This window comes from Rhinolophus ferrumequinum, chromosome 17, assembly GCF_004115265.2.
Source record: "Rhinolophus ferrumequinum isolate MPI-CBG mRhiFer1 chromosome 17, mRhiFer1_v1.p, whole genome shotgun sequence".
Classification (NCBI taxonomy): Eukaryota; Metazoa; Chordata; class Mammalia; order Chiroptera; family Rhinolophidae; genus Rhinolophus; species Rhinolophus ferrumequinum.
Genome location: NC_046300.1, coordinates 24,665,467 through 24,678,897, shown reverse-complemented (window position 1 = coordinate 24,678,897; position 13,431 = coordinate 24,665,467). Strand labels below are relative to the sequence as shown.

The following is a 13,431-nucleotide window of genomic DNA, read 5'->3' as shown; positions in this document are numbered from 1 at the left end:
GGGAATGGGGTCACTTGCTTCTGGATAGAAATAGCCTCTGGTACTAAAGCAGACTTGAATTGTGGGCTCTGCAGCAGAATGTAATGTCTCCAGAGCTCTCATTCTAGTGAAATGTGTTACCAATGAATTTCCTTAGAATGACGGTAGCAGAGAGGAGCACAGGTATATGCAGATTAAAATGAAAGCAGCATTTGGACCAAAATGAAAACCAAAATATTAGATACACACCAAAAATAAGCCTAAAGGAAAACATTAAGGATACTATAAAGTATAACACAGTGAGTCTCAAATTATTTGAAGTGAAGGACCATTTAAAAAAATACCTGGTCCATTATGGCTCAATACATGGTTCTACAAGACTTTTACGTAGCTCTGGCCATGCACGACTGACAGGCAAGTTTAACAATACACAACTGGCCTATACCCTGTTCAGCGAGGTAAATCCACTGATCATGCATTTGAATGTCAGCGGCAATGTGAAATTGCTATAAAAGTTTCTAACGCTTACTCTCAATTTCTGTACTTGCATCAATAGAGTGAGGGAAAAGTAATAGTTTGCATACGGATATCTGTCTACAAATCACACTTACAGGTGCACTGGTCTAGACTGGCCGGATTATTGATTTGGGAGATGGCTTTATTACAGTATTTCAAGCAATTTGTTTTTTGGCTCCTGCATTGCAGATCCTTAACTTTTTGTATCCTCAAAGGCCACTTAGTTCTTATCAATTCCATTTGGGGTCCTTGAAATGGGACTACTTGGATGTTCTTTTAGCCCTGAGGCTATTTCTTCATGCTCGGATCTCAAGGACAATGTCCTGCACATAGTAGGCACTCAATAAAGATTGAGGAGATGAATGCATGGAATGATAGCCCAGGACTGTGTATCAAGCATGCTTGGGGGCTAGACAGAGATATCCTGGAAATAAATGCCCAGCATGGATGGACATCAAAATAGAACTCTCCTCACAGTGACTTTATAGAGAGGTAGCTGGCGAGCTGAGCTGATGGAGAAGAACCAACTCCAAAAAGAAAAGAATGACTAATTGCACTGGTTTCCTGGACTCACTAAAAACAGCTGTCCGTTGCTAATGAATGAAATTCAGTTCATAAGGTTCTTGGGCCATGACAACATAGATTTCCTGAGGGCATTTTCATGTGGAACCAAGGCATTGGCTCACATCCATGCCAAGGTGAAGCCTCGGTACTCTAAAAACTACAGGAGAGTTTACTTTAGTTGCTCTCCTTCTAATACCAGAATCTTGGGGCAGAATTTAAATAATTTAATTATATTTTCTTATTAAATAATTCTCTGACTTCCAGCAGAAGAGAGCTGAATGAATGCAAAATAGATTATCAACTTTAACCTTTCTAAAACATCATGTCCCATCCCACACTCATCTGTCCTGCTCCCCTTCTCCCTTCCTTACTTACCAGGCACACAGCAAAGCCCAAGGAATTTATGTGATTTAATGATGCACAGCTAATAATCATGATCACAATAATACTGATAGTTGCTATTTCAAGAGCATTATACAAGAAGTACTATGCTAAATGCTTAAAAACATTATCTTAGTTAATTTTCTCAACCATCACATAAGTTTGATCAAGGACAGAAATTTGGGAGGGTTAGGATTCTAGCCAAAATACGTCAGACTCAAAAACTTGTGGTCTTAACCATTATATTATACTTAGGGTTTTGGATCCGACTCAAGACTCTTTCCTTTTGCTTAAGGTGTACCAACAAACTGAAAAGTGTACAGTGCAGGGAACTCTAGACACTCAAAGCCAATATTTCTCATAAATGATTGACACATAGAGGGTCCCTATGATTAAGTGAATTAATGAATGAGTATGGGTACCAATTGTGAATAAATCAAATTAGTTTGTGAGGTCCTCAGATTATAAGGACACTATATTTCCTGTCAACATGTCACTGTAAACCAAGGACTGACATGATTTTGATGCCAGCTCATGAAATTTGAAGATACAATCTGGTTACAAATTCTGACTAAATCTCAATTGTATTTCAAACAAACGTGAACATGCACACACAGACACACCTGTCCTGTATCCTGACTCCTTTGAAAAAGCTTATTTTGCTCTTTTTATAAATATCCCTTCCAATTTCTCAAATCTCCTAAATAATAAAGATGAGAGACAAACACACATCTTCCCAAAGAGAACATGTGTAGTTTTGACTGCATTCCAGAGAATATACCACTATTTTATTATTATTGTTTTTAGATAATCCTATTTTCATCTAAAATAATCTGCATACTCAACTTCCCAGGTCAACTGGTAGTTCCAAGGAGTTTTTGAAGTGTTTTCAGAAAAGCTAAAGAACTAGCAGGTTTTCTTTTGAGAGGGATACATATAGTTATCTGCTTCTGTTCAAGTTAGAACAGTTTGCAAAAGTCCCTCATATATAGGAGTCTTTACAAACATTCTTTACTATACCTTGGTTATGTGATGGCCAGATTTTCAAACACACAATTTAAAGTTTTATCATGAGTCAAAATCCTTAGAGAAAAAAGCAAAAGCCCCCCCCCACCCCGCCCCTTTAAAATGCTAAATTGAAAAAGAATGGGGAGTTATATGAACTTGGACATTTAAAGACACAAATTGATTTCTTGGACATTTAAAGACTAACTTAAGAAGCAAAGGGTTTTGGAAGCCCTAAGACAATAAAGCGATCAGCACAAAGACATCTGTCAGGGTAAAGGCGACCTGAGGTAAAGATCAGTTAAATCTAACGCCATCAGCAACTTAGGCCAGTTTAACATATTTTTTATGAGGTGACAACCTCATAAAACCATAATCTTGCCTTTCAGGATGACGACACAAGGATTTAATGAGTTAAAACAACAATAACAACAACAACTTAAAAACCTCTCTTTGGAACATGAATTGTCTATTTAGGTTAAAGTCAGACTTTGAGATCCCATTAGCACTACGCACAGTAGGAAAAGGAAACATAAGCGCCCCCCCGCCCCCCCCCCCCACTCTTCAAAGCAAGTAGTTATATACTGATAGCAATGTCTGTCTCTACTCAGATTCAAAAATAGAATTAAAACCCAAACTAACAACTCTTCTGTTAATTGCAGAAAAGAAAAAGTCTCCTCCCCAAGTGCCCCTAACACAACACGAAACTGAAATTACCTGCTTTGCTCTGGAACCCACTTATTTATGTTTAAGAGAAAATTTAGGCATAAAGAAACTTTCTAACAGAGCAGTTGGGTAAACACATCGCCACTATACATTGAAATAAATGAAGACTGAGCACACAGTTACAACAGAGAATTATTTTTGCTGGTTGAAACACATGATACGGTCTCTAAAAAGTCAGGTTACCTTTACACTTCTTCTCTTCTGTTTGGAAGGTCTGGGCACTTGGGACACTCTGATCGTTCACATCGTCATGGTCCAGGTGGAATATTGAGCTAGTCCAAGTGGCCTGGATGAGATGTGGTGATGACTGTTCATTTTTCAATGTGCTGCGCCTCTCCGAATGGCTCTTCCTATGTAGGCAGGCTTCAGACATTCCTACTAGCTTCCAGTCGTGTTCTCGGTCTGGACAGTGCTTCGGTTTGTCCCAGGCTGGAAGGCCATTTTCTGGAGGGTTGAAAAACAGGAGCTGATGAGCTGTTGGCATTGTCAAGGTCTTGTTGAGATGCAGCTTTGGAAGGCAAGTTGTTTCTCAATTTTGGGGGGGCTGACAGTCTTCACATGCATCTCCACTTGAATGCAGTGATAAGGTGCAGAATTTGTCAGCCTTGGGCACATAGCCACCACAGTCAGATTGCCTGTCAGAGTAATCAACACATTCCCCCTTATTTTTAGTGCCTAGAAAGACATCACTTCTTCCACGGGAAGGCTGTACTTTCTCCAGTCCTGCTTCCACAGCAATGGCCCAAGAGCAAGTTTACACCAATTTATGTTACTGCTTAGATGACCATTTGAGGTCTTGAGGGACAGGGCTGGCTGTAAACACTTTTCAGATCCTTAGGACATCAAACATCTAGGATTCAGCCTTGTTTGACTTGGGTTTTATCACAGGCTGACCTGAGGGGCACCCTGTTACTTAAGTGGGACATGCTCACGTGGCTACACTGAGAGTGACAACTCTGTTCTCTTTACCACCTTCTACCCCTGATGGCCTTAAAAAAGGAGGTTGGATCTTCAAATAGAAATTTTGTAAATGGTTTCAATGTAGTCTCAAATTGGCAATGCGATCCGATGAAGGAAAGCAGATAATGCTTTAGTTGTGGGGTGAATTAAGAGCTCCCACGATAGACTGATAAGTTCCAAATCTCTTTGGTTGAGGTACAGGCAGTTTTATATATATATATATATATACACATATATATGTATCTATATATGTATATATAGATATAAAATGCTGTTTTTCTATTCAATTTATAGGGACTTGAAGGTCTGCCCTCTAGAAAATAGGAAATATATAATGAAAACTTTCTCACACTAACCTTCCTTGGTGGCAAATTTTACCTCCTTGAATATCTTTACGGTACATGGATATAAAGTAGAGAGCAAAAATGAGCAAGCTGATACATTTTGTAGTTTTGTATTTGTATATACATCCATGTTAAAAAACACAATCCATCTGGTCATCCATATTTCCAGACATTCTTAGACTACTGTAAAATGAGAAAAAATGTAATATAGAGTTCTACTTTTAAAGTGATCATATACACTGATTGAAAGACTATCATTTATGAGTGAATTTTAAAGCTGAATTTACCAAAGAATCACAGATATCCATATTAGGTAGGCAAGTCCATCCTGATCTCTGCATAGTACTGGGCATGGTAAGCTGTCTTTCAAATGTTTAAAATTAATTTTAAATTGTTTCACACAGGGTTAAAAACAGTTTAGGTTTCCATAAGCACCTTCTCTAAAGCTATCAGATGTCTTCAGCTGATGTTGGTTAGTGTGGTTTCTCTAAAAGTGTAATCTACTCTCAGTCACTTTTAAAAAAGTTACATTTACCCTTCTGGGTCTTCATGTTACGATGTGAAAATTCTGGTACCCATACAACCATTTCTACTCCAGGAGAAGACTGAACAACTACAACAATGAAGTTGTAACACGTGATTTCTTTGTCACAGTAGATGGAAATGCTGTGGCTTTAACTATTCTAACTTGGCCAGTAAGCAATAATCCCTTTTAAAAAACAGTATAATGTGATAGCTTCTGGATGTAACATTTGATCTTATTCAGAGAAGAGCCCTACAAATTCACTCTATGCAAAGAGCTGTGCTAGCTAGGCATTGTATGAGGTCAGTTAAATAAACATGGGTTCTTTCTCCTAAGCGTTTATTTGGCATTTTTCAATGCATGGTGAATCAAAAAAGGTCTGGCCTCAACCATGCCAGCTACAGGTGCAATTACAGGCACTTATTCTCACTATCCATTAAAAGAAAACAACAGATTAAGATCTTGGGAGACAGTATTGCATTTCAGACTAGACATATCTATGTAGAATTCATTCAAGTACCTATTATCCATGAGGGTTTGAGGTTTTCATAAGTTGAATATAAAGTTACCGAATGCAAGAGTTAATTCTGGGCCTAAAGAGATTCATTTTACTTCTACAGACATGAAAAGCCTTCTCACCCATGCATGTTTCTGTGATGTCTCCTTTATTTTCACGGACTCTTAAGTCCTCAGCAAATTGCATCCTATAAAGCTCCATTTCAAGCAATGTTCCAGTTATCAAACTATTTGGTAAAGCCTTTAACATTTTACTTTTCTGAAGAAATTCTTAAAAATGTATTTGGTATTAATTCCTCTGCCCGAACAGAGATTAAGAAATACAGCCAAACGTGGTAGTCACCACTCCCTAGTGAAGGGAGCTAGTGAAGAAGCTTGGATGAGAGATGCTGAAAGGGACTCCACCCAAGGGGCCATTCCTCCTTAGAGCACAGCCTATTAAAGATTGCTGAGCATTTCCCCTGGGCCAGCAGGAGCTAGGTTTTTTCTAAGTAAGGGAGGTTATGTTTGGGGTGAGGCAGGGGATAGGATTGCCTTCCATTTTCCTAAGAAAAGAAGCTGAGATGGTTTGGGAAAAAGGTTTCATTCATGGGAGACATTTACAAGCTCATAATTTCTGTCTGTAATTACATTCATGATAATGATATTCAGTTGGTTTCATTGGGAGTTTTCTTGGTTGGGGGCACTGCTGGGAAATCTGGAGACTGAGAAGTCCTGGTTGGGTCATGGGAAAACTCAAAAGGGATTTATTTAAGGCAGATTCTTGATTCTCATCCTCCCCCAAACGGAGAGGAGGCACATACAATATCCTATAGCTACCTCCTACACCAGGCTCCTTAAATTCTGCCTACTGGGGAATGTTGCCGTTGGGATCCACATAGGTTTGCTTGGTGATAATGATTTTGAGGAATTGCCTGTTATGTCTATGTCGAATGCTTGTATTCTTTGGTTCCCCTGAAATACAAACCAATGAGATATATTTTCTAGAGGGATTAAAATCTCAAAAAGTTAAGTCAATGATTCTCTAACTTTCGTGAGTATCAGAATCACCTGCACTATTAAAGAACACAGAAGAAGACTAGGCTTATTGAAGTAGGATGGGGCCTGGGCATATGTATATTTACAAAATTCTCCAGATAATTCTAATATCCAACAGAGTTTGAGATCCACAGGGTTAAGAAAATCTAAGGTAAGAAAACAAATTATCAGCAGGTTTTGGATAGGGTGCAGTCTCCTCAGACTCTAACATTTTACACAGTCTTGGAGTAAATATGTATTATATTTAAAAATTCATCAATTGTTTTGGGATCTACTGTGTAAAGCTCTAAAAGACAGCTGTTAATTGGATGTTATCTTGTAGATTGCAGGTACAGATGTAAATAAATGCTCACTTAAAATGCCTGTTGTTTTGAGCATTATCTAGGCTACAATGTGCTCAGTAGAAATACAGTTTTTAAAAAGGGGATTCTAGAAATGATCTATCTTGTTAGTCACATGAAGTATAAATCCTTTGCTCTTTAATGGATTCCAGATAACATCTGGCTTTTAATACGTCATATTCTAGATAGCAAGACAATTAACTCATTTCATTAATCAGTTATGACAGAAATTAATAAATAAGTAAAATCAAAGAAAATAACTAGATAGGGATATGTGAATTACTACTAAAATAACTAGATACACATTAGCCTGTTTGTCTCCAGGGAGTTTAGATTGGAATGATTGAGTTTACATTAACTAACCATAAGTCTAGTGGCTTTGAATGACATAGCAGTGATCCAAAGGGTTCATTTGCAAAAGAGAAACAAATGAAAATCTTATTAACATAACTACCTACAGCCTATCTCTGGAAATTTCATTAAAGATGATAGAAAATAGATCTGTCCATCAAAAAAGGTAAATTATATCAAAATATTCAAGTATTTCAGGACACAAAAGCCAACTGATACCTTAGAAAAGCGCCAAGGCAAAGGAAGTAGGATTATGACAAAGAGGTCAGAAAGGGTCAGCTGAGTAGGCAGGGATTTCATGGCACTCATTATAAGAGTGTTCAATTTGCATTAAAAGGCCATCAATATTAGGCATTGACACCCCAAACCATACTCTGTATTAGGGGGATGTGTGTATAAAATGCTTTGCAAACTGCCAGCGTATGTAGAATTATCGCTGTATAGCATCAGGCTATTAAATATGATGTCTCTAATTTCCACTTTAATATTTCTTTAACCCATAAGTTTTAGCCTTGTTGAATTCTCAGACTATGTACATATTAACTGAGTTTTATTTGTGGAGTCATGTAGAACAGGAGACTACTATTTGGATGAGCATTTACTATGGGCCAGGAACTGAGCTAGACACCTACTCATTTTCGTGACCAACCCAGGAAGTACGCAGTGGTATACTGCTTGATTGAAAAGAAACTTAAAAATTCAGAGAAGCTCTTCATCTGCTCTTTCATATCTTTTGTACTGTTAACAGATATGTTCTCATTGTTTGACTTAATTTAATGAGTAGCCATTGGCCTATAAATAGCTATCACTTGATTAGTACTTTGGAAAATTCTTTATTCACTATATTTATTGTCTCATTCGAAATTTTCAGTTATTGTCTTATTCATATTTTTCATTTGTATTCCAACTGGTCTCCCTGCTTTCACTCTCAGCCACCTATAATCCATTGTCCGCAGAGCAGCCAGAGTGAGCTTTTAAAAATATACTTCAGAGCATATTTCTCTGCTGCTAATCTTCTGATGACTTCCCATCAATGTTGGAATAAAGTCCTAAGGCCGCAGGACATACCCTTCCTGTCCAGCTGAGGCACCCTCCATGGTTCTGCCCTTGCTCTCTGTTCTCTGGCAACATGGGCTTCTTCTAACCTGTAAGGCTTATTCCCACCACGGTGTCTTTGCAGAAGCTCTTCCCTATACGTGGAGTGCCCCATCCCCAGCCCTTATATAACCACCCCCGGATGTACCAAGAGCAGTTACCAGGATCCAGTCCCTTTTCCCCTTTTACATGAAGGTTGATTTCCCCTTTGAAAGAACATATCACGGTTACATTTCTCAATGAAGATAATTGAAAATGAAAAACGTAATGGGCTGGATATGGATATAGCCCTAGAGGAGGCTCTGTTTTAGTGAAGGGAAGAGAGGAGGGAGTTGGAAAATCTAAGCCCTAGCTCTTCCATGTAGTGGTTGAAGGGTTTGAGCTTGGGAAAATCAATTCCTCTAAGCCCCAGTTTTTTCATTTGTAAAAAGTGCAATATAATACTGCTCCTGGGATTTTATTAAGGATCAACTAAAATAAAGTAAGTGAAAGTATTTAGTAATTAAGTGCTATTCAGGCGTAGATCGAGCTGTAACTAATCTGTATCATACATGTTACCATATATATCTCTTTCTATCCAAAGGGGAAATACTATTAATAAAACAATGTTACTTTTATTAATACAAAAATCTATGTTTAGTGGCTATAGCTACCTTCCCCTCACCATCACCACCACCACCACCACCACCACCATCACCACCATCACCACCTCTACTACCATGACCGCCTGGTCCTAAACAGAAAATAAGGTTGTTGTCGACGACCTCCCACTTCCTTTTGATTCCCTTCCTATTCCCTCTCTCCATCCTCCCAAGTACTAGCTACTCTCCTGTTGTACTCTGGGTGCTCAGTCCCCACTGTGGGCAGACCACCTACTCACAAATCTCTTTGTGACCTTGGGCAAGTTACTTCACTTCTCTGTACTTCAGTTTCCTCATCTGTAAGATAAGAACACACTATTGTTGTGATGATTAAATAGGTTAGTACCTACAAAGGTCTTGGAACAAAGGTGCCTGCCACATTGTAAGCACTCACCCAGGCTTAACTCTTTATTCATGCACCCAAATGGCCTCTTTCCTTTGACCCATCCTCCAAACCCCAGTCTCCTTTTAAACAGGATTTCCAAAGAACATCTCCAAAAGAAAGGAATTTTATAAATGACTTCACACCCCCAGGTTAAGGCTGAGAATATGGGAGGAGTCACCCTTCCCAGCAGAAGTTGTGTTTTAAAGAAGATGCCTGGAAAGTATAGGGCCCTTGGCCCAAGGAATGAATGTCTGAAACTGGATTCCTGGCTGCTGGGCAAGGCAGGGGGAGAGGCATTTTGGTAAAGTGGCCATTTCCTTTAAGGCTGGCCTGACCGTCATCATACCTCGCTTGTTTAGCTTGATGAGCCAAATAACATAATACGGAAGACACAGACTTGATTCCCACTCAACCTTCAAGGTCTAGTTCATTGTTTAAGCTTTCTTGAAGCATCTCATCTACTCACCCTCCAAAATTCCACAATACTTTCCATGTATCTCCTTCCCTCCACCTGCTACTTTTTACCTCATGATATAATCATTTACATACATGTATAATTTCCTTATGTTTTTGGGAACAGGGTACCTAGCACAATGTCCTAATTAATATTTATCATCCCCCTAATAATCTGGTAACTTTGTCAAGAGAAAATGACATACTAAGCACAGAGTCTACATCCATTTTCTTACCCAAAAGCCAGTGGTAAGTAACATGGCGGACTCATTCCTACTAAAATCAATTCAATGCAGTTTCTCTACCACTAAAAGCATTACCTCCCCCACACTGCTCGTGAAAATGAAAACTGTTTTGCTTTTGAGAGGCAGGATAGGACAGTGGGTAAGAAAATGGGCTCTACTAGTCAATGGTTCAGATTCTGGCTTTGAGGTTTAGTAGCTGTGTGACTTTGGGCAAATTGTTCTCCCTCTTTGGAACTCTCTCCTGATTATTTATAGTATTTGTCTCTGTCTCTTCTGTAAGGCAAGCATGTACCATGTCCTCCTTGTATTGTGTCAATGGAATCCACCGTTTGCCTCTTTATTGGACTCTCAATACCCACAGTTGTAAGCACTTGCATGAGAATACCAAGAAATAGGCATTGTGTCTGTCATTTTAACCAGTGAGAAAATAAGGGTGGAGGGAAGTTAACGGACTCCTATGTTTCTATTTAGAATGTGCTACCAGGTACTGTAATTATTAATTCACGCTTTAGACGTGTGAGTGCCTTAATAGCTGGGACCATGGCTTGTTTACCTTGGTGCCCCAGCATGTAACAGGGGGCCTGGCCCATTAATGAATGCTCACCGCCTTGAGCGAAATTGAATTAAACTCGGCAGCTCTCTGCATCTCCCTCCCTCTCCTCCACGGCCCAGTGGGAAATAGAAATCGCTGAGCGAATCCTTCTCCCCTTTGTGCTTGTTCTGTTCTCCCACTGCTCAGCTAAACGCTCTTTCTCATGATCTCTTGGTCCCCACACTGTTCCCCGCCAAACTTCTCTTCTTTTACTTCCTCCTCTTTCCAAGTGCCATGTGTCTGTAGCTATTTCAAGATCTGGAGCAGAGGGCCAAAGAAAGTGGATACTGGGGTGTGAGAAGAAAATAAGCACCTCTTATTTATATTTTATGTGAAAATTTAAAAAGAAATTAGAATTCATTAACGTTGCATTTATGCACGTACAGAATGAATGGAACACTGAGGAGTAGGTACTGTGCTCACATAGTCCAATCAGGGTGTACTCATCTGGAGCACGACTCTGCTGCTTCACTCCCGAGACTTTATAAATTAGGATCTGCTGCGGCCCTTGCTCAGCCTTTGTCTAGTTATATGAAATATGTCCTCAGAAATATTTTCTTGTAGGTGAAGTCTTGCAAAATTAGACTCTTTGTTCAAGTAGGCTGCTTTCCATTGCTATATGGTTTTGTCTTTCTTTTACTGGGCCCCTGCCTATTAATTTTCCCTCTTGCTGAGACTAGCCTTCTCTGCCCCTGTGTGCAGATGAATCTAAGTTTGCTATCACAGAGGGTTTCTCTTGTTTCATTGGCAGGGATTCTCAGTCCATTAAGTGAGTGAGATCTGGGAGCTGCTAAGAGAGAAACAAATCTTTTTCTTATCTGGCTGCTCCCACTTCTCCAGTTTTCCTGTCTATTCCATTAGGCAATCACCATCCAAATGAAAAACAATCATCATAGCTATAGAAACCTCAAATAATTACTCTGAAACTAGAAACTACAATGATAATCTCTTGATAATAAGTTAGAACCATTAGAATTTTTTATAAGTGCGTGTTTAGAACCTTTAGATGGCATGCGTGTTAATCTATTTTAAAGTTTAGCCTGAAACAAAGTTAACAAAACAATAAAACAATGTGTGTTCAAAGACCATGGTGGAAACTCCACTGAGAATTTCACTGCATTAAAACATGGCAGTGACCAGGTTCATGAACAACATCTTATAATTATTTAGGCACATACGAACAAGTTGACTGTTGGAACACTGAAGAGAGGTCCCAAAGACTGGGAAAGTGCTTTCCAGAACACACAATGGAATCCTCCCCCAGGAACGGTCATTTGGTTTTCCATAATTCATACAGATTTAATCAGAGAATCTTCAGGTCAGATGACTCAAACTTTGAGGTAATTACTCTAAAGGCCACAGAGATTCCATTTAGGATATTAGAAAAGCTACAGCTGTTGCAGAAAACTTCATATTAAAGAGCCACAAATGCACATAAAAGGGAACAGATGTTTACTGCCAGGATTAGATTTCTCCTGTATGGAAGTTCAGGTCATAATGTTTATCCTTGTTGCCAGTCAGAACCCATATTTTTGAAAAAACAACAAAAACAACAACACAACAAAAAAACCATGGTAGCCTGTAAGGTCGGCCCCATTTTATGTTCCCAAACTCAAAATACCCCTTACAAAAGTAGGAAACGAATGTGAATCTTTTCTAACTATGGAAACTAGAACTGGGGCACAACGAATAAATTTTGAGATTCACAATTACTCAAATAAAAAGATACAACGTGACTCTTAGGTGACTAGATCAACTTTATACATCACACTAGAAAAGGAATCTCATTACCTGGCAGCAAAGCACACATATTCTTTCCATAAATTACATGAAGGGTTTAACAAAATGAACAAAATTATATGCCAATAAAGTAGAGTAACATATAGGCCTACAGAGTCCCGCTGCTCTGGGTTTTCATAGAATCTCACTACCATTTTCCATATATATGTGTGTGTGTGTGTGTGTGTGTGTGTGTGTGTGTGTGTGTGCGCAAATAAGTAACTAGGACCAAGCTCAATGCAGAATTAATTTAGGGAAGAAATTTCAATCTGGAAAAGTTTGGTTTTTCCTTTTGTTCAGGAATAGAGGTGCTGCCACATTATACACATCGTCCTTACTCTTGGTTACACAGCATGTAAGTTTTTCTAGACAGGTGTGGAGTCCTTGAGAGCAGGCACTCCGGGGATATTTTCAGGTCCTTGGGATACTACAGAATACATCAAAAACACATTTTTTAAGTGGGTCCGGTGGTATGACACAACGCCTGCAGGGTATGTAATGACCCCCTAGTAGGGTCTGGCTTAGCATCTGCACCTCACAGGTCCTGTCCCAACAGCAGAAATAGAGGAGAGAATTGAATTGTTTCCTACCTGCTCATCTTGTGGAAGATAATTCAGCATGGCAGATGGGTCAAACTGCTTGGTGCGATCTGTCCTATGATGTTTTTACAGTTCAGGAGAATCGAGAGAAGTAGGTGTGATTTCTCCTGTCCTTTTCACATCTTTTTGTTTCTTTCTTAAACTTTTCAATTACTAGAAATAGAGCTGGGGAGGTTGGGGCTGGAGACGGGGGGTCTGGCAATGATTCCCTGCAAGTGTGCCCTCTCCGACCTACTTGCCCCCAATGAGAGCCAAGTGTGCCCACAGGCACCATTCATCCTGAAAAGGCTTGTGAATCTCTAAGGCCTGCTTACCGTAAGTGTAGTCCGAGGGCCCACAAAATCTGCATCGCCCGGGAGTTTGTTAGAAATTTGGGATTCTGGCCCCAGAACTGATGA

At 39.3% G+C, this 13,431-nt stretch overlaps 1 protein-coding gene across 20 annotated transcripts in view; it reads right to left on the bottom strand.

Moving 5' to 3' along the window:
* The window catches only part of THRB (thyroid hormone receptor beta), a 335,981-nt gene that overhangs the window by 62,664 nt on the left and 259,886 nt on the right, over positions 1–13,431 (bottom strand). For 19 of the 20 annotated variants that reach the window (XM_033132157.1, XM_033132173.1, XM_033132156.1 and 16 more), the window contains one exon: positions 3,355–3,615. In XM_033132157.1, the coding sequence (XP_032988048.1) occupies positions 3,355–3,615 (261 nt within the window). Of the gene's footprint in view, positions 1–3,354; positions 3,616–9,219; positions 9,278–13,431 lie in introns of all 20 variants that reach the window. The other variant, XM_033132167.1, reaches the window with a different exon arrangement.